Raw genomic sequence first — 21,638 nt, forward strand, 5'->3', positions numbered from 1 at the left:
GAGTGGAAAATCAAATGCACTACAAAATATCTAATTGATCTCGTTTGTTTTCTATACCTAATTTCTGTACCTAACTCTGTGCAGAAAAGAGAAAGCACTTGTACTTGTACCTGGCTTCCAACCCTTTCATATGTTCTGCAGACGGAGTAAAAGATATGCTTCCACGCTATTACTGACATCAACGGATGATCTGTTTACAATAATGCCTTCATTTAACAGTTATGAAACTTAACCGAACGGAAGCAGGCAAAATATAGTGGAATGACATCCTGTAAATATTACAAGAATAGAGAGATGGCACTTTTCCACAGGTTTATTCTTGAAAGTACGACGCGTTTAGACCGTCAGGTCATTGTACTTGATAAGCTCGCGTCGCAATCTCAGTTAACCTGTGGGTAAGTGTCATCTCTCTATTCTTTTAATACGTATATTTATGAAACTTTTTATACGAAGGCGATTTTATTTCAACCTCCGATGGGTCGTGAACAGAAGACGAAGCGATTCATTGAAAATTATTTCATTGCTAAATATTGAGCACATTTGTGGTGTCCTTACCACATAATGCCTTCGGCAATTGAGGAATCGGTCGTGCCTGTGGACAAGCTTTACGATACCTTCTTCATACAATGTCGCCACCAATGACTTTCAATGAACTTTGCCTTTGTCCTGAAGCTCATCGTCCGTTTGAAAACGCTTCCCTCGTAGCCAATTTCAGTGTAAAGATGGTAGTCACACGGCACTAGGCTGGATTTGCTCGGTGGGTGATAGAAAATGTCTCGTTGAAATATATATCCAGGGGCGGTTGGGCTACATCAGCGCTGAGATGACTGGTGTTGTTATGGATCAGAATAATTACTGAATTCTGCATGTCTCCTCAGTGCATTAATAAAATTCTGTTTTATAGGCATAAATGTCAATGCTGAAGCTATTCGGCGAGTTTTCTGGTTGTCGCTCCGCAGTGTATTCTTGGCGGAAGAATCAATTGAGGCAGTGTAGTTAATGAGATTGCCACTATCAAATTAAGATCGGAAATAACTTAAGCGTGTGGCACGAAGGACCCACAATCGTCCTATCCGGGCACTACCCGCCTGTCGCCTCTATGGTGTATTTGATGAGCGATCGGAGGTTGAAAATAACCAAGGTTCTTAGACTGTAGCAGATACGCCCGCGGAGAGGCTAGAATTTAAAACGGCGCTGGAAGTTGGATCAAGCCAATTGGAACCCGAGTCGCGAATGAGGCAACCTTTACTCTAAGAACCTTGGAAAAAACCACCCTCGTACTGGCATGTACAGTTTTCACCCTTAGAACTTGATTGATTTTTATAAAAATGAGAGAATATTTGCAGGCTATTAGCATCAATCGTTTATGTGCATATAATGATGCCACGCCAAAACTATGTGCCGTTACAAAACTGAAGACAACAACTTAGGAGGAACAGAACTATCAACCATTCGGGAAAGTAATTTTAATACGGTGTTAGGAGTGCTATATGTTTCTCACTGTCAATTCGCTACCTTGGTTTGACAAGGTTCTAACTGACCTTAAGCTGGTTTTGAGAAAAACCTTGTCAAAGTTTTAAACTGCTCTATTTCTATTATTAATAGGAATTTATTTTTGATTTTTGGCACATACACTAGTGATCCACTAGATACACTAGTAATTATTACTTTAAGAAAATATGTTATTTATTTTATTTTTTTACATGTTGATATGAGTAATAAAATAAGTAAAATGCAGTTAGAACCTTGTCACACCAAATGTTAGTTTTTTCTCCTTGCAGTTGGAACTTTGTCACTGTTCTAAATCTGTTATTATTTTACATACAGGAATAAAAACTGGTGAACACATAGAGAAACATAAACTTAGTTATCTTGATTGAAAACACCAAATTTTGCCAAAATGTCGGTTAGAACCTTGTCAAACCAAGGTAGCGAATTTGTTATGTGAAGAAAAGCCCTACATCTAGATAGATTGTTGCCCTCGGTGGCGGCGGGGTTTAGTCCTCGTACCGAAGATCGCGGGTTCGAGTCCCGCCTGGGTAGGTTGCCCCTTCCAGGACATGGGTGTCTATGATCGTCTCTTGTTGATTGTTTAAAATCCCGATGTAAAGGCCACATTGAGCTGTTTTCGGCGGTAGTTGAGATAAATAAATAAATAAAACTTGACAAAAACGACATTTCCGTGGAAAGTTATCCATCATGAAACCCAAATGGATAGGCTATACCTCGGGCCTATGGGTTCGGTCTCTTGTATCTTAATTCTCTAATCCTTCGAAGGGAATTTCCGGCGTCTTCGATGCGAAGGATCCATCCAAAGTGCGTACATCCCCTTATCCTTTGCCATCCCCTTTGATCATCTCCGACGTACCCCTGCTTCTCGCAGTGTCATTGGCTTTAAGGCAGATACGGTGCTTGTGTGCGTGCGAATCTTGCTAGGCAACCTCGGGCAATAATCTCGGGTTCACTTTGCATCGTGTTGCCTTTATCACATATTGAGACGAAGGCATGGAAGTGCTCTGTAATTTCATCAAAATGTTCAATCTCTGCGCCGTGGAGCGTAGGAGCGGTAGATAGTCAGTCTTTCATTTCAAAGGTTGGAGGAGTGTGCTGTTTAGAGAGTGTTGTCAGTCACATGACCCTTTCAATATGCCTTTCTAATTTCAAACATGGAAAATTAACTGAATAAATATGTTATTGAAGTATGTTCAAATACATGCGTACTGAAATGAACGGTAGTCACTATTTTTCACTACAATTTAATGAGTACGTCGCGTTTCAGCTTACAGAACCATCATCTGGTCACGACTAGATGATGCCTCTGTGAGCCAAAACCCGTGGTACGCATTAAATTATCGTGGAAAAGTGAAACTATCTTTCATTTCAATATGTCGAACGTCCACTATATCACGCATGAATCGGTCGAACTTAAACGTACGTAGGTACGTCAACATATCACTGAAGTTAGCCAAGCAGAATAGGGATTCACCGTTTTTTCTGAAAAATTATACATTTTTGGCTCGAAAAGTAGAGCAGAACATGTATCATTGAAAAACTCGTGAAATATTTTCTGTAAAATATTTTATACGGTTTGCATAAATTGATGTAAAATCCGTTTATCCCGAACAATTTCATAGTACTATTATGATCAAATAATGCCCTTTCGAATTAAATAAGGTTTTAATTCGTTTTATTGTAAAAAAATATCGTCGGTTTTTCATATCAATTGCCATTTTATTTTCAAACGGGAAGGATTAAATCCGATTTGGTCTCTAAATATGGGTATTTGCATTGTTTACGGTAATAAATATAACTGGTGTCTAAGTCTGGATTACTTTTTTTTAAATTTCCACTCCCATTTCATCCATATTCGAATCACCTGTACTGATTTGCATTAGATTAAATCTCTTTTATAATAATTTAGTGCCTATCCTCATGCCTATCACATTTTCCGAGACAATTGACATGGTTTTGATTTGATTGTTTTGTCACTATGACGTAACTAAACTTGAATTATACATACGTAAGTTAATTGTATTTTACCTCAAAAAAATTATGATGATTTCATTTTATTGATTTATCTTTTAACATCCATTCTATTCTTTTTGTCATTTTTTCTAAAAAAATTATAAATTTATCTAAAGAAATATATTATCGTTAAAGAAATTAGTTGATTAATTGATAAATAAATGACCTAATTGATAATATCTGCTCTTACTATTTAAATTGAGAGTTTTAGGTTCGCTCACATGAAGAATGTTCTATTTTATATTAATTTCAATAGTTTATTTTCTGACTGTTGTGGTGACGTACTAAAATTATATTTTCGGTATAAAATGAATGATTATAAGTTCAGGTGTCAAATTTTTGTCAGATTTTTACTCAGAAATAACATTCAAGAAGAATACAATCTGTAGTACATCAAGATATAAAAGGAAGTTTTTGACGGAAGAAACATCACGCTGCTGACATGGGCATCATGAAACACAAGGGTAACCACTTACATTCAGCCCGATTTCCACTGATTAGCTCTATAGAGTCTGTGGATATGAACATTAATTAGCGTAAACTGGCGCTGTCATCTTCACGCAACCCTTTTGACCATGATGAGCTTCAAATCAGAGCTTTCTGACATGCGCATTGAGTGGATGCTTCAGTCACCAATTACTGTGAGGCTAAAGTAATCCTGTAATAAAATGAAGTGATAGATGTTTTGCATCTATCGTTTCCTTCAGTATCATTTCTTCTCCACAAAAATGTTTTAAGCTTTTAAAACTCCCATTTAAATACATGAAAAACCCAAAAATGTTGTAGAATAATGCTTGTTGTAGAAATATGCTTGATAAAATTAATTTTCTTCCATACCTCGTTAAAATTTTCCAAAAATGTCCCTCAGTCGAGTAACCCGTACTTTTTTTTAAGTTGGAATATATTTCCGATAAAATAATAACTTTTAGGTTTATCCCTATTTTTGTCACTCTTTCTATGCCACGTATGATTAGCTGTGATAACTTTAAATATAAAGCCCTCTGAAATTGTGGAAAAACTAGCAAAAAGTATCCGATTATTTGTTTCGACTATAACTGTGGACATCATGGTAGATTCAACCATTCATTCATGGTAGATGCAACCATGTAGTCAGCGGTTGCAGTCTTTTAATTGCACAAGAATAAATTCACTTGTATGGCTATGAAATTTGATAATATCCATGGTGAAAACATATATTGCAGATCGTTATATTTAAGATAAGCCGCATAAGTGAATAACTTTTATAATTATTTATACAGAATTAATTACTGTTCTGTGATCGATGAGAATATTTTTTTACACGATATCAATAAAAAAATCACAATAGGTTCTCTCCATGAGTTCATGAACTTCTATCTCACCGGGTTCAATTTATGACCCCATTTGACCGAAAATATGGATTACCTAGAATAGGAAGATAATTTATTGGCATTTAATTTGGTCTCCTGCGTAGGTAAAAAAATATTTCTTGAGGTCCACATGTATGGTAGCCTGGCATTTCATGTAAGACCATTCCTTAAAGTTATAATGGAGTCATTGAATGATCTATAAAGAGACTCCTTCCTGCCGTGTATGAAGAATGTTTTTTTTTTGGGATTCCTTTCGGATTAAAAACTCCATCGTCTGCAACGTTTCGAATAGCGCGTTGCTTCTTCGACTTTAGGACAGTCTGATGCTGAGATCGAACAGCCCTTGGGCAATCATGTACAAAATGCAATCCTCCTCAGTTAAATTAACTTTGCCAATTGAGATGTAGTCATTGTCATAAATTAATATTGCGTTTCACGTTTGAAAGCTTCATACTCACTGTTGGAAGGATTAAGATGGACTAGGTTCTCAATTGATTGTTACCTCATCGCAGTTACTGTCCTTACGCACGAGTTTTGCTTAACAGTAGTCAGTTGTCGCAGTGGAATGAGAATGCAGTGTTTTCTGAAACTTTGGTCATGAACTTAGGAAAACTGTTCAAATTAGCGAAACCGACTTTGTTTGTCAAAGCGCAAAGTTGCAGAGGAAGACACACAAACTGCTCTGCCACGCCCTAGGTTTTTGGGGCAGAGTGATGAAAGTAGCGATTGAAATTTGACTGACAAAAAGATGAAGTTTAAATGGAGACCAAGGGTTCCATCTCAGCCAATCATGGAACCCAATCATTAGGCCCATACATCAATCACATACATATTCTAGGTCATATAAGCGCAGTTGTTCTATCCCTGCATCAGACTGCCCTGAATACGAGCAACACGCTATTTGAACGTTGGCAACATTGGAATTTTTAAACCTGGCGGAATATCGCGAAAAAATCATTAGTCATTGAATGGTTGACCGAAAGCTAAGGTCATAAGATAAACTCGGTGTGTGCCGTGTTTAGCCTGGTTTTAAAGAAAGGTGTCTAGGATATCACGGCTGAACGTCCTATCCTAAGGACGGAGTGATTTGCTTGGAGTGTAATCCACTTAGCACCCAAGCAGGAAGCGGATTTTCCATACAAATTGCCTGTCACAGCTTGGGATTGAGTCCGTGTCTTCCAGATGCAATGCCATCTATCACACCAACTCGGCTCGGTTCTTTCATAGTGTATCCATTGCTATATTTTGGTTATCCAGATGGAATATGGCCAAGAAACTCCGCATACGTCATGAATATTGTCAGTCACTCACACTCACAAACAAAGTGCATTACTGCGTAAAACCCGTCACTTCACTTCAGAAAATTTTATGTTCTCACATTCTCAATGGGGATTAGCACATTCAGGAATCTACTGTAGTTTTTTTCTTCACAAAAATAGCGTACCACCAATGTCAACACTCGTTGCTTGACTTCTTGAAATGACTCCGCCTAGATCTCCGATGACGCGATTCACTTGCAGGAATGTGCTCATAGGCCGCCTTACACGGTGGATCATCATGCGAATGACCATGATGAATGATCACGTGGTCATTCATAGGATCATGCGTGCAAAATAGAACATGTTCCAATTGTCACAGAATGTTCATGCGCATGACGGTTCGTTCGCGAATATTTCCGTTGTGCACGGCGAATGATTTCATTCACCGTGTACAATGACGAAATTTCATGATCATTCAGCATGATCATTCGCATGACCATTCGCCATGTTTAGCGGCCTTTATTTAGATAACGCATCACATGCATCACTCCTCTTGGCTGATCGTAATTTTGACTTTTCTCACGACGAATAAATTGATTAAAAAATTGAGTGATCATATTCACAATTTTCACGGTGCGTATTGAAGCGCTTTTTCAGCATTTACCTGTACTTCAAATTCTATAACTTTTCATTTAAGAAAACAGTAGGGTGAAAATTTAAAACTGAAGATTTAGCTTGGGAGCAAGGGAGCCCGGCAGATACAGCGCTTGGCAGCTGTTCAAATGGTCTCAGGTTCAGATCTTTTCGGACACACTGCCAAGCGAATTCTTCTCAGTTAGAGGTGGCCCCGAGAAAAGGAGTGACCCCCCCACACTGATTGTATGATATTTACTGGCCAGTGGTTTAGTTTGGGGTGAGCTCTAACCTCACCTACCCAAACCACCTTTTTGGTGGAATCACTGAGTTTTTGCTCAAATGTTGTCGAGGATAACCTGAATGTGTGATTTTCTTCGGTCTGTGACTTAATTTGGGGTGACCTCTAACCTCACCTATAAAACTTACTTTTGCGTGGAATCGCTGAGGAAGTCACTGCGTTAGTGTTCCAATGTAGTCAATGGTCTATTTTATATACTCTGAAAATATTGAGTTGATTGCATGTTTATTAACCGAGTAAAACGCCACGAAAAAAAGACTGGCACAGTGGGAGTGATGTGTCTTCAAAGTTCTTTAAATGGAGATGATGTTGGGACGGCCAATTCAGAGTGGAGGGTAATGCTTGATGCCTTCTTTTCACACAATTAGGAGTCTACCATTCCGCCGCCGAAGAATGCCGTTCCCGTGCTACAGTCGACGGAGAGAGGTGGCTTCGGGGAGAGTAAAGGTGCGGTGTCGTTGGCGACGACCACCGCGGCCGCCGCGGTCACCGAGGACGAAGACAGGAACAGCATCGCTGACTTGGTCACTGAGTCGGCGACTGACCGGTGTCCACCTACAAAAGGAGATGAACGAAGGTGAGCTGCCATTTAACTTCAAATTTGATATATTTTGAATAATAAAGTATGGAAAATTGAATATATATATAGGTATATTCCATTCCCATTCTGGCTCAGGCTGAGGAAGAAGTCACCACTTCGAAAGCTCCCAGTTTTATTTTCCCGTGTGACTGCTTCTTTTTGTGTTCCTATGTTTGGTGATAGAGACTTGAACCATTTACATTACGTGCTACGTGCATCTACTGCAAGAATATATGGTTACTATAACGATTACACTGAATAAGTAGGTGTATGCCATAGCAAATAAGTTATCGGATTCCCAGTTGCATAGGGTGACACGAAATTATAATGCACTAGCTCTAACCTGAGTACTTAGATGAATACACGAGTTTCGGCCCAATTGCTGTGATATTCGCAAGGGCATTCATTATTATCATTTGAGTACTCAACTTAAAATTGCAGTACTCTCTATTTATGATGATAATCATCCATCAAATTATTAATCTAGTTATCATAATACATAATCTTCATTCTTATTAGCCTAAATTTAATTGTAGTTCACGCGGTCATTTTAGGCCGACCAATGAAGCCGGTTCAAGCCCCAACGGCAGGGTACGGATTAAGATTGGAGTGCGTGATCACATGAATCCATGAGTACGCAAATGATTACTAGAGCATTTAAAGTATATGAGTACTCAAATGATTAAAATGCATACTACCGGTGACTACTGGTGACTACGATGGCAACCAAACTTTCTAGTTCCGCAATTGAATAGGGTGACGCGAAATTAACACATTAGCTCTGACAGAAGGATTTAAATGAATACAAGGGCTTTTCACCTAATAGCTGTGATATTCGTGTGAGTATTCATCCTTTTTATTGGAGTACTAATGTTATAATTGGAGTATTCTCCATTTGAAGAAAGGTCTGAGGATTTCCCGGCGTATGATGATGTTGAAGTTGTTTCGGGTTTCCCACCGGATGAGGTTCTCCGGCATATTAGCCGGATCACTCAACTCGTAGACAAGCCCTGATGACGTTGGACGACACGGCCAACAAAACGTCGGCAGAGATGGAGAACCTAACTCGGTGGGAAACCCGAAACAACTTCAACATTCTCTCTATTTGTTATGATACTCATCATTAATTTGAGTAGTCTAGTAATCGTTTGAGTATCCAAGTGCTCAATCAGGTGCTCCAGCACTAAAGGGACTCGTGGCTTTATCGCCGTGTATCCTCTCACCTTCCGAGATGAAGGGTCCTTCGTGGTGCCCATTTCCGATCTCCGCTTCCGCCAGTCCTTCCTCGGCCCTTGCGACCGCTAGCGCCGGCGCCTCCAGGCAGCTCTCGTCGAGAGGGAACTGCACCCTCTTCTGTGGCCTCCGCCTCTTCCTCTCCTCCCACCGCTTCCCCTCGTCCAAGGTCAACCCTTCCACGCCAGGGACTCCGATGAAAGTGATCCTGCCCTCCCCAGGATTCGCACCTTCCCCACTTACAGTCGCCTTCAATATTATAATAATGAAAAATATTTATTGCTATTACACTCATATCTCAGATGCTTAATTGTGTTATTTCAAATCCACTTAAAACCCTCATTAAGAGAAATCAATGATTGACCATAACAAAATCTTTTGAATTTTGTAATATGATTTTATTATAAAACGTCAATATCATACATCTGTATTTCTTGCCTCATCAGAATTTTAATTAAAGAAGCCAGCGGTACGGCTGTATGAGACGGCCGCTCTTTAATAGTAGAAATAATCGCGCATTCCAATAATTTTGTAGTTTTTTAAAGATTCCCTGCGAAAATATTTTTTTTTAAATTCAATCAACCACCATTATGATTTCTGTAAATCTACGTTTATGTGGACTCATTGAGAGATCTATTTCATGGTCGTGGTTGCTTTTGCTTCTAAAAACAGAATATAATTTATGTGGTGGATAATTAACTTCGCTCACATAGCGTGGAAAATACATCCACGTAAAAAATAGGCGAATAACATGACCTATCAATAGCTATGACAAAGAACACGTTTTACTAGGGTTGCCGAGAAAGTAATAACCAAAACTTTTATCTCAGCAGACAACAATGATGCGAATGCGAAACATCATATATTCATTATCTGAAATTTCATGGGAGCGCCTGAAAAATTTCTGGCCCTTACGATAGATAGCGTAGCGGCAGGACCATTTCAAAATGGTGTCTATAAGTGATGAACGCTTGAGGCAGTCTGCCGTCATGGAATTTCTCAGCTGAAGAGAAATAAACTGTAAAAAAACATTTAAAAACGTTCGTAGAAAGTCTATGGTGTATCTGCTGTCAACAGGAGTACAATTAGTCACTGAACCCTGAGGACGAGGACATTAGAAGGCGTTTCGGCGGTGCTCCAAGATTTGCAGCGGTTGGGGACCAGAACAAGGATTGGTACCAACACGGAGAACACGTTCTTGTTCCGCGCTGGAGGTAGGCAATATAATGGGACGGATATTACGTAGAAAAATATGTTATGCAGTTTAAACATCATTATTTTGCGTGTGTAATTCTCATTATGTGCAATTAATAAATGTCGAAGAATAAAAATATTGTGCATAACTTTCTGGGCAAACCTCGTAAATATTCTCCATGGTGTTATCAGCAACTGGTTTTGTAAGCACAACACCGTCCAAAATGCCCTAAAGCAGTACACTTTTGCCCCGAAATTGTATGTTACGAATTATTATCGCATGCCATATCTCAAAATATTTATAAATTTACCATAAAAGTGAAGAGTTGCTTTGTTTTTTTTAGCAGAGAACTCTGTCATTGCGGAACAAAATAGGAGTTGTGAAAAACATATAAATACCTTTATTTATTGTGATTTATTTGTATTTAAACGATTATTTATTATGATTGATGTGATTGTTCTGAAGCATCATCAGTTACTCTTAACTTTGATATTGGTTGTAAATTTATTAAATAGTAGGTGAAACTTGCTGTACTAAAGAATGAAATGATCATGGGAGCACAAATTTATTTTAATGAATGTATCAAAATCAACTATGCGAAGACTGAACGAGTCAACTTCATTGTATTGCGGCATTCCAACATTAAACGACGAACCTTAGCCCCTCGGGCCTCGATATCCGCGGCAATGGCGGCCTCTGCGGCCACTGCTGCCGGTGACGTCATTCCTGCCCTTCCCTCTGGGCTCGTCGTGAGCAGAATAGGTGGAGGCCTTGACACAGAGGAGATGATAGCTGATGGCGCCGCCTTTTTGGAGCTCAGGAAGCTCGTTGGTCCTTGGGGCGCCTCGTAGCGGATCACGGGAAGCTGTGGGAAGGGTCAGGACACACATTGAGGGGTTTCTGGAAGGGCTAATAATCAAGTTAACTCGATTTCGAGCCTTACTATAGGGGATGCTGATCTAATAGGGCACTTTTCGAGATGCTTCCAATGACGGGGACACCCAAGCAAGGAATATACACAGAGGAGGCCCCAGTAGAAGCATGGGGACTGCATAAAGGAGGCCCAATTCCATCCTATAGAAGGCTGATTTCTGTTACCACTTCGGTCGCATTTTAATCAGTTTCCAAAAATATCCGCGGCGCGGAAATGAGTACAATGCGATCCAATTTTATCCAATATTTTGCAGTATGATTTTTGTCATTGCAAGGAATAGCATTGAAAAGTTATGAATTTGATGTATCGCATCAGCAATAGTATACTTTTAGGTTAATATCCCTCATTATACCTTATTTCCCCGTGGAACTCAGATCAATTTGTCCGTCAGCGACATGAGTGGCGGCTTTTGTAAACCCATTTAAACGCGCGGTAGGTGACAACACATTATGAGGCCGACTTGAGGACTCTAGTTTGAAGTATTCGTGGATAAAAGCTTGGCTAATGTTTTCTTTTTGAGCGCATCTAATTTGGTTTTCAAAATTATCTCGACGAGGCGAGTGGCGCGACGATAAGTGCAGCGCAATCCATTTATACTCAATATTTACACATAATATTTGATAAGCAAAAGCGTTGAAAACTTTGCAAATCCAACTCGGCTCACCATCACGAATATGAAGCCCAGTTAACAGCCCCAACATTCGTTATTTTTCTCCGTGACGTTCACAACGCTCTGCCCGTTGGCAGCGTGAGTGTTGACTAGAGTGGAGAGAAATACGCAGCGGCTGAAAACACGTTTCGAAGCCGTAGGAAAATCTAAATTGTTATGTTCATGCGTGAAGGGCTCATCCCTGCTTTAAAATTATGGGTATCGAACAGCATGGTGGTTAATAGTTAGCATATGTTTTACTTTAGTCGGCAACGACCGATAGATGTCCCCTTGATGCATTTCAATTAGAGTCATATAAGATATCCCTGTACTTTACTTTCAAGTGAACTCGGAATTATGTCAACTTTTTTGTTATTGATACTTTTGAAAAAGCCCTGAAAAAATGTAAATTTGAATTAATTTTCCGGAATTTTAATTTTAAACAGGATAATATGTGGTTAGAGGTTTAAACATAGAGATAAATTTCGTGTCAAAAAAGGTGCCAGTAAATGATGATCTTTCAAAATGTATCAAATACTATCTCAATTTAACTTCTATAAAAAATGCATCAAGTGACTTATTGCAGTTGATTGTCGGGAAAACTGCGGATTATTCTTCAAAAAATTAAATGTTTTATCCCGAAACGAATGATAACTAAAAAAATTCAGAATAAAATATCAGGGTAATGCAAAATATTTCAGCACAAATCCATAATAATTCTGCACAAGTATACTCAGACTTTATTTTTTTCCAACGACCATTTAGTTAACATTGTAAGAAATACATGTACTATTTTCATTAGTTATGATACATCGCAATAAGTTGTAAAAAATACTGAATCTTTTATTTATTTTTTTCCATGCATTCGAAAAAAAACCGCTGTGCCTTTTACATATGGGCGAAAAAATAACAAAAGACAACGACAGACACTTGGGTGTGATAATTTTTCCATGATGCCATTTCGCTATTTCGACTCGAACCCATGACCATTTGGGCACCGAGGACTTTAGCCCTCTCCGCCTGCCACCGAGAGCGGTTTTACAGCCTCGTTATGCCACTTTTCCTCGTAGCGAATCGTAATACCCGGAACGAGTGTCCCTCCTACTTCCATATTCAGATGTGATATGATATGAGTGGGTGAGAAGCCAATGGATTTCTCCTTTCTATGCAGTGTAAGGTGCAGAAATTAGCTGTAGAAAACAAAGAAGATCATTTAGATATTTAGTAATGCATTTGATTTTCCACTCAATTTCAGCACAGGACAGAGACTCATTCGTATCCCTTGGCAACCAATTTTTGGTGTATTTCTTCTAACAATTAACTTCACCTAACTCCGGTGAGAAAAATATTACTTGCACCCCTTTGCTTCTCCCCCTCTCAAATGGCATTTTATTTATCTCGCACAATATCACAACCCATCATCGGTGTATGTCGGTGTAAAAGGAGCCCCAGGTAATGTCTGTGGCCGCAACATTTTTAATCAAACCAGATCCATACTCACAAATGTGTAGTATAGGTAAAAATGCGGAAAAACTGATTCAAAATGAAAAAAACACGATAACAGACAAATAAAAGGTGTTATGGACCTTGGGACAGTCATGCCATTTTAATTTGGGATATTCGTTGGTTAAATTTCACCGTGCATGCATTATTTATTTAATTCATATTTTCACACACAGCCCTGACGCCTAATTACAGAGAAAATTTTATAAAAACATGAACGAGAAAAAATACAATCATTGCATAAAACTAAAAAAAATTAATTAGAAGAGAGAGGAAAACATTCATGTAGCTAATAGATGGAATAAAGCTGGTGCAGAGAAATTGTTGCGTTACTAGTAAATAGAATCGATTGAGAGAGGGTAGTGAGTTTAGAAGGGAGGAGAGGCAATACAATGGTGAGCCCTTGGTTAGTGATATTATTAACTTTCATTAAATGTCGTAGGGATTAAAAAAGAAGCATTCATGTAAAATTGATCTTGTATGTTCTTAGGTTTTCCCGGCGTATCAGTTGCAGAAAAGTTTCTCGGGTTTTCCACCGGTTGATGTCGTCCATGTCTCCCGACGTTTCGATCCGCGACTAGCTGATCATCCTCAGGGGATCTCCCGAATCCCGGAATCTTCGGAAGATCCCCTGAGGATGATCAGCAAGTCGCGGATCGAAACGTCGGGAGACATGGACGACATTAACCGGTGGAAAACCCGAGAAACTTTTCTGCAAAATGGGGAACATGCACAATTTTTTTAAAGTACTGGAATAAGAAGGCCTCTACCTCAAATGTACTCGTCGAAAATTTCGCGTATGAATTATGCTTTTTAGCTGAGTTATGAGTCTTTAAAAATTGATCTTCATCGGCTGATTGAAAACACGACGTCATCGAAGCGTGACATCACGGCATCCACTGATGACAGACTGAGGAAGTGGATAGAAAATCGATCTACGAGGGCTCAAATGCAAATTTGGCGATAATAATTGCAATTTTTACTTTAAATATCTTGCATTCAAGCCTCTAACACTCTACTCTCTTAGCGAAGTGAATGGTGTTCCGTGCGATGACGTCAGACGGCGTTTCAGGTCACGTGACTTCAAGCGATATTCGAGCGTTTTTAATTAGCATTTATTGACGTTTGTGGAGTACCAGGAGAATATTGGCTTATATATTTGGACTCGTGAGAAAATTTTCTATTCAATGAGACTAACTAGGATGATGAACAAATTCCATGCATGTTCCTCATTGATCTTTGTCAAGTTTTTAAGCCATGAAATTTCCTTAACAGAATTTTTACTATCGTGAGAATTTTCTCCTTATTTTTTTTAATTGACCAATAATTCTTAAGGGATAATAATTATCTTCAAATGGATAATTTTATATTGTAACGGACAGATCCCCAGAAATATATATTTATTGACGGCACATCCATGCACTGAGTTAAATGGAGGAGGGTCATTCTCCCACAATCGTACAAATTCATGTCCATGGACGGCCATAAAAAAACCAAAACTGATAAATCAAAAATAAAGTGGCATATTATTATATGTACCTTTTTTTACTAATTTTAGTGACAAATTAACACTAGAAGGACGGCAGGGGTCATTTGACCCATTTTCAGAATTCAAATTCATTTTTCTCTTATTAAAATATTTTTTTTAATTTTGAAACTTTTTGACTTTGTTCATTTTGGTCTATATTTTGATAAATTAGTGAAAATTCAACAATAATGTTTTGTTTTAAATTTTTATGACGTGTTATACCTAGAAGGACGGCTAGGGGTCATTTGACCCACAACTGGTTTTCGCGCTATTTTCTTGCCCGTGGGCACTTTAGTGCCATGTATATCATATAATCAGCAAGATGCTAGTGTGGTAGATGATTTGCTTCATTTTTAATCTGGAAGTACCCGGTTCAATGCCAGTTTCGTCCCAAGGGCTCCTATCTGTATTCGAAGACCTAGGCATAACGACTTGTTGTGCACAATCTTTCGATATTTTTTGGGCAACAAAGGGAAATAAAACCTTTTCAATCCTTGATTTGCGTAAATTCATGTAATTATGATATTTTAATTTTGTTTTATTTATTGTTCAATGATTATTGTATTACCCACACCGGAAAATCGTCACGTATCCCAAGAATTATTTTCCGTCGTCCAAGATTCAGAGCTCTTAGAGGCATTATTTTCAATATCGACTCATCAGGATTACGAATAACTTTCATTTTTCTGGCCTGACGGCACTGTCACTTGACCTAGCTCCTTTGTCGTGTGTCCAGCATTAGTGCCGCCTGACCCCGTCGGGGTTTGGGGCGGGTTGACAGCATTCTGCGTCCTGGGGAAAAATCCTGTCTCTTTTTGAGAGAGTGGAGGAATTGGGTGGACTGTAAAATTCTACTGTAAATCCTACCCTTGGAATCCGCACGTAGGTCGGAGAAGAAGCATTACTGCAAGTTCCTGGAAGATACGAATCAGGATGCGGTTGGATGTTAGGTCCCTGCCTTTCGAACGGCAATTAGCGTTACTTCTGAAAATGTTGTCCTTTTGTATGAATTTCTAATGCTCTCCAGCTCTCTATACCTCAAATGCAATTAGAGAAGATTCTACCATAATGCGCTTTCGTTTGTAGATTTTTTTGCATGCATATCAGTAGCGAGTTGAGGAAGAAAGTAAGAAGTCGAGAAATTTATCAAGAGAAGAGAATCGTCGCGATTCAAATAGCTGTAGGGAATATTGAAGATCAGTCTGGAAGTCAATCGTAAACATCAATTCAAGGACATTCTGACCAATCCATCAACATCTGCGCGTGATGGAAGCGACGAAGTCCAAGATAGTGAATCCGATGGCAACTTTGGCGTGATATCAAATGCACAGCTCTATCCAACAAAATGCAGCTGTCCTTTTATGAGGTAAATTTCAAATAAACCAGACAAATTTGGAATCGAGTACTGGGTTTTGACAGATGTGAAATGAAAATACAGCCTAAATGAATTTCCATATTGTGGCAAAGATGATGATTGGCCATCAAATCAAGCGTTGGGGAAATACATAGTTACTAAAGTGACCGTAACATACAAGAATTCAGGAATAAATGTAACTTGTAACAATTATTATCCATCCATCCAGCTGGCAGGAAGTCATAAAAAAATGGAAAACTTCTCTTGCATGGACGATCTGAAAAAAACAGGCGTGACGCATAAATATCCATGACCCCTAAAATAGCCATGTAATCCATTCAACGCGAGGGTTCAAAAATACCTTAGGCCATACTCTTACGTAGAATCAGGCAAACTAGAACAATAATGTACTTTCACTCAGCAGCATGATCTCAGACGACACTATTTCCGAAACGAATTAAAGAATACCGGAGACCATCCTATTTCATAATAAAAACAAAACGGAAGTAGATATGATGGATAGCATGTATCAATTTATTTAGACGTCTCCAAATCCAACAGCCATATCTCCACGGGCACAAAAAAGAAAAAGGTGCCAAATACCATCAAATTGAATCATTGCACCAATTTCCTTTCCATTTTCCAAATTCTTTTCATGTGCAAATGGCTGGTGTCCTAACACCCCCTGCCACACGCTTTTAAGCGGCTTGCGGGTTAGTATGTAGATTTAGATGTAGATGAATAAATCGTCCAATGAACGCATTCAGCGCAAAAAAATATTTTGTGGAAACAGCGCTGAAAAAATACTGTCTGTCTGAGATTTACAACAAAGTAATAAGTTTTAAAAATTTTAATGCAAATTTTGTAAGCCCATTACCCCCATTGTTTAGGCATGTAACACAACCTTTGTATTGAGTGCATGTATTTTCATTATTTGATTTGCAATCGACTACTACATACGGTTTAATTCATGATTCTTTAAAATAATTGTTATTAACTTTTGACGATGGAAATAATATTTAATAATGTTAAATAGTGTTTTTAATGAACTGATTCAACAATTAATACGATTTAACTGAATATTGGTTGAAAATTAGGCGTTTTATTCCAAAATACATATTAGGGGTCAAATGACCCCTAGCCGTCCTTCTAGGTAGCGCGAAACTCCCGTCCTCCTAGTGTTAACAATGAAAAAAATTATATTCCTCAAATTTAATGTCCACAGACTATGACTCGTCATGTCCGTGAACAGTCCCACATAGATTTTCGAAGAGGTATTTATTGTATTAATAACATTTACTAACCTTATAGGCCACATCTTGAGACATAATGGCCTGATGAAGAAAATCGTCGAAGGACAAGTGGAAGGCAAGAATGGAAAAGGAAGACCTCGAACAAAATATATGGAACGAGTAAAGGGAGATGTGAAAGAGAAGAAATACGTAGGTGTGAAAAGATTAGCTGATAGGAGAACTGAGTGGAGAGCTGCGTCAAACCAATCCTAGGATTGTTGACCAGTGATGATGATGATGATGAACATTTACTAAATACTTTGTGATAAAATCTATGATTAAACAAGTTGCAACGATATGAAAATTCCAAAATGGTCTTTTTGGGTTGATTTTATTCCATAAAATTTATGATAAAATAAAAAAACCATTTGTCCTACCTAAAAAAAGCCATGTCCGTGGACACACATGATAAAGGGGGAATTATTCATAGGAGCCGGTGGTAGCCCTAAACAACAACTGTGTAGAAAATGAGACTGTCAGCAATAATGAGCTGTTTGAGTTTGTAATTGGTTTATTTCATGCTTTTTACGCTGGGAGAAAAATATTAGTTCAGTTCACTGAAAGAACCAAGATCATCAGTCATGTCCGTGGACAAGTAAAAATTGGTAAAAGTAAAATAATTTAATAATTACAATTGAAATGCCTTTAACAGCGGTAAGATGCAAGTTCATTGTAGTAAGACAAGTGTCCTAACTTACTAACGGCTTCCGGGTGCGAAAACCTACGTTCAAAGCTGTCCTAACTTACTATCAGTCCCAACTATAACTGACAGGTGGTTACGGACATGATGATACACTATGACTAGCTATAGAAAGTTCAATGACAAATAAAACAAACTATACAAGAATTGCCATGAGAAAAAATTCCCCTGGACCGGTAATCGAACAACGGACCTTTGGCTTTCCGGGCCAATGCGCAGACCACTACGCTATCCAGGTTCTTCAATTCCCATGGCAATTATACCGAGGCTCATGGCACTAGAAAACAAACTAGTTCTCGTAAGCACAATATTCCCCTTCTGCTGTGTCCGTAAACATATTCATCACGTCCTCAGACAGCACAAAATTAAAAAAAAAAAACTGTATAAATATTACAAACGATCTCTGCCGCTTATGTCATGAGATTGTATGAGTGACAAACTTTAAATACACAATTTTGGCTCTTGTATGAACAAAACTTGATTTTTTTTAATTTTGCCTGTAGAAAATGCACGATTTTTTCGAGATTGACCCAGGAGAGTTAACAAAATATAATCCTCACCCTTCCAGTGAAAGCTTCATATTGTGCCGTTCCTCTTCCGGCCCTGTATTCTTGGTACTGAGACACCACGCAAAGTAGGCAGTAGATCTGAAATACAACGAAAATGGGGATTTGACTGAGGTATCGAATTGAACTGATTGCGTAGTGAAAAGAACATGCTCAACATAGCTGCGAAAAGTATGTGAAATATCGAAACCCCTAGCTTCAATGTTACAATGGAAAATGTATAAATGTTTTAATAAAAAGGGATTTTTTTTCCATTATTGGGTATGCATTCGAATACAGTAATGAGACTTTGCTTTCATCATAAATTCTTGTTTAGTACCATTTTCAGTGTTTAGTGAGTGGATGCTGATTTCCTTACCATTAAGATTTATTTTAGCAATTAAAAAATTGAGATAGGTACTTCTTTTTTTATTCAATTTGAATCCATGGTTAATTTTTTAAACGAATGCAATTTTTCGCCGTATTGATTATTTTTTTCTAATATGAACACTATTGCATTTTATTGATAATTGCGATATTGGAATAACGTGTGAGAATTATAAATTAATATTGAATAAAATCGTTGTGCGATCTGTTTTTAGCACCCCTCGTATTATTATAAATGCAAAATGGCGACCAATAAAATTAGCGAGCTATATCAAAGTGTCTGCCATAGCCAACACCTAATTGGATAGGCAGTGTGGATACTTAAACATATGAAATCCTACATGTTCCATACAAACCAACTTAATCTGTATAATACTTAAATAATAATACCGTATCCGCGAAAAGAACGATGAAATTATAATTAGATTAAAACTCTGCGATCATGTAGTAAAAAAAATCATTAAAATCAGTTTATGACTCCTTAAGCCATTGCCGGGCCCATGCCCCTTGCTGGGCCATAAGATATGTATTAGGGGGTCGTCCGTAAAAGATAAGAAGGGTCGCCTGCTTATGGTATCGGGCCAAAAGGCCAGAATTTGGAAAACAGGGTTCAGCGATGCTCACGGAATTATTTATCTTCCCGGCACTGGCTTGGACTTAGTTTCAAAGCCATTTCTCTGATAACAACCGTGATATAAAAAATATTGCGGAAATCACTAAGAGGAGTTCATTTTTAACCATGTAGGTCCATAAAGTTGTATCTTTCATCGTAAAAATTACTCCTATTCGATGAGACATTTTTTTGTGAGGCATTTTTTACGTGGAGCTCAAGCTATCATCTTGAAATTTTATAGCGTATATAGGAACCTTGTAAGGACATAATGTATCTCATGCATGAAAATTTTATCATACCATTTTCGGTTGTAGAAATTTCATTTTTGAGATACAGGTATATATTGTGGGGGGGTACACTGTATGCGTTCTGAAAATTTCATGATTAGAAGGAATGATTATGTTTTAAACGAGTAGCTCGTTACGAAATATAATACGTCCGACGAAAGGGAGTGACGCGTCCTCTCAATTCAATGGAGGAAGCGTTCACAGACACTCGAGTAGTGTTTTGTACCCACTCGCGTCATTATATCGCGTTTATAAGGAACGGCTAAAATTAGAATTACCTCTCTCCATTTTATCATCAAAATCCTCGTAGACATCTCGAAGATAAAGTATACATAAGTCCAGTCACAAGATGGAGCATTCTCATTGCCTTTATTTACGGCATTATTATTTTTAATTAAATAGATTAATCCCGTAAATTTAACAATTTACGAATCTATTTGCCATTTATTACACCACAGTTTTAACTGACACCATTTTCTTAGCATAAAATATTCTCTTAAGATTCTGCACAATGCTACTCAGTCCGTCTATAAATCGTACGACATACCATTACGAGACTGATGGTCTTGTTATGCTTTTTTTGTGTGTTACAAATACATAAGTTGTCAAATTTCTATACCTACTAACCTCAGTGTTCATCTGCACTGTAATTTAACTTAAAGGAATTTAATGCTGTCACGAAATGGATTTCATGTGCTTAAGACTCCATACTACCTATCCAACTAGGGCTTGGCCATGGCTTTCAATCAGTGCCTTTGACATGGCTCGCTAATCTTATTAGTTCTAAAGATACAATGTACGTTATAAGAGAGATTGCACAACTATTTTTATTCCATATTAATTTGGTTAATATTCCCGTACATCATTTCGATACTGCGTTTATCAAGAAAATACACTAGTGTTTCAGGGCGTATTAAGATTTCTGGGGGGGAGGGGGGGGGGGGCACAAGGGCCTGATCGGCAAACGACCTTCTCATATTTGAGATTAAAAACAAAATGCAGCAATTACTGTAGGAAATGTTCTATTTATTTTGATGTGAAAATTATTAATATGAAATTAAATGATCGAGGCTCTAAAATGAAAAAACAACGAACGTTATGATAACAGTTTGAAAAAGTTTGTCTATTTTTTAAGCGTGGGGGGCAGGGGCACGTGCCCCCGTGCCTACCTTAAATCCGCCTATGCTATTGTTGATATAAGAGAAAAAATGAATTTATTTGGCAAAAAAGTGCATTCATTAAGCAAAAAATAGCCATACATCGAATCCCAACATGGGTACCTAGATTAATTTTTATACCCGTATAAGAGTAAACATTTGTGACTGAATATTTATTCAGCTTCATAGAACCACCTTAAATATCATTAAATATATTCCATTGAAACTTTGAGCAATTTGCGGTAGTTAATGACTTGGCTGTAATACCTTGTAGTTTGTGACAATGCGTATTTATTAGTAAAATTGCTTAAATGAACCAAATTGACAATGCTATTCGGAGATTAAGCAATAAAGACTTTATCTTATTGTGTTGCACATAGTCAAGTACATATTGTAATGGCTGATGGATAGTACTTACATTTATGGAGAGGAGAAAAAAGTCGATGGTAAATACAATCGACGTAAGTGGGTTGAAACTCATCTGTAATTGAAGGAGAGAAAAGAAGTGTGTTATTATTGCTTTAGTGATATTTTGAAACCAATTTCTGTAGTGCAGAAATATTTTCCTTTCGAAAAATAAGTTTTTTTATCAACCCCGTGTGTTACGCGAAAGC

At 38.0% G+C, this 21,638-nt stretch overlaps 1 protein-coding gene across 1 annotated transcript; it reads right to left on the minus strand.

The window, feature by feature from the left end:
• Positions 1-3,856: 3,856 nt before the first annotated feature.
• On the minus strand, positions 3,857-21,505 carry LOC124158685. The gene is made up of 5 exons (XM_046533919.1): positions 21,443-21,505; positions 18,596-18,682; positions 10,731-10,940; positions 8,871-9,129; positions 3,857-7,622 (listed from the first exon to the last, which is right to left on the minus strand). The coding sequence occupies exons 1-5, from the start codon at positions 21,503-21,505 to the stop codon at positions 7,432-7,434; spliced, it is 810 nt and encodes a 269-aa protein (XP_046389875.1). The 3' UTR covers positions 3,857-7,431.
• Between the last annotated feature and the right edge of the window lie 133 nt (positions 21,506-21,638).

This window comes from Ischnura elegans, chromosome 5 (genome assembly GCF_921293095.1).
Source record: "Ischnura elegans chromosome 5, ioIscEleg1.1, whole genome shotgun sequence".
NCBI classification, from domain to species: Eukaryota; Metazoa; Arthropoda; class Insecta; order Odonata; family Coenagrionidae; genus Ischnura; species Ischnura elegans.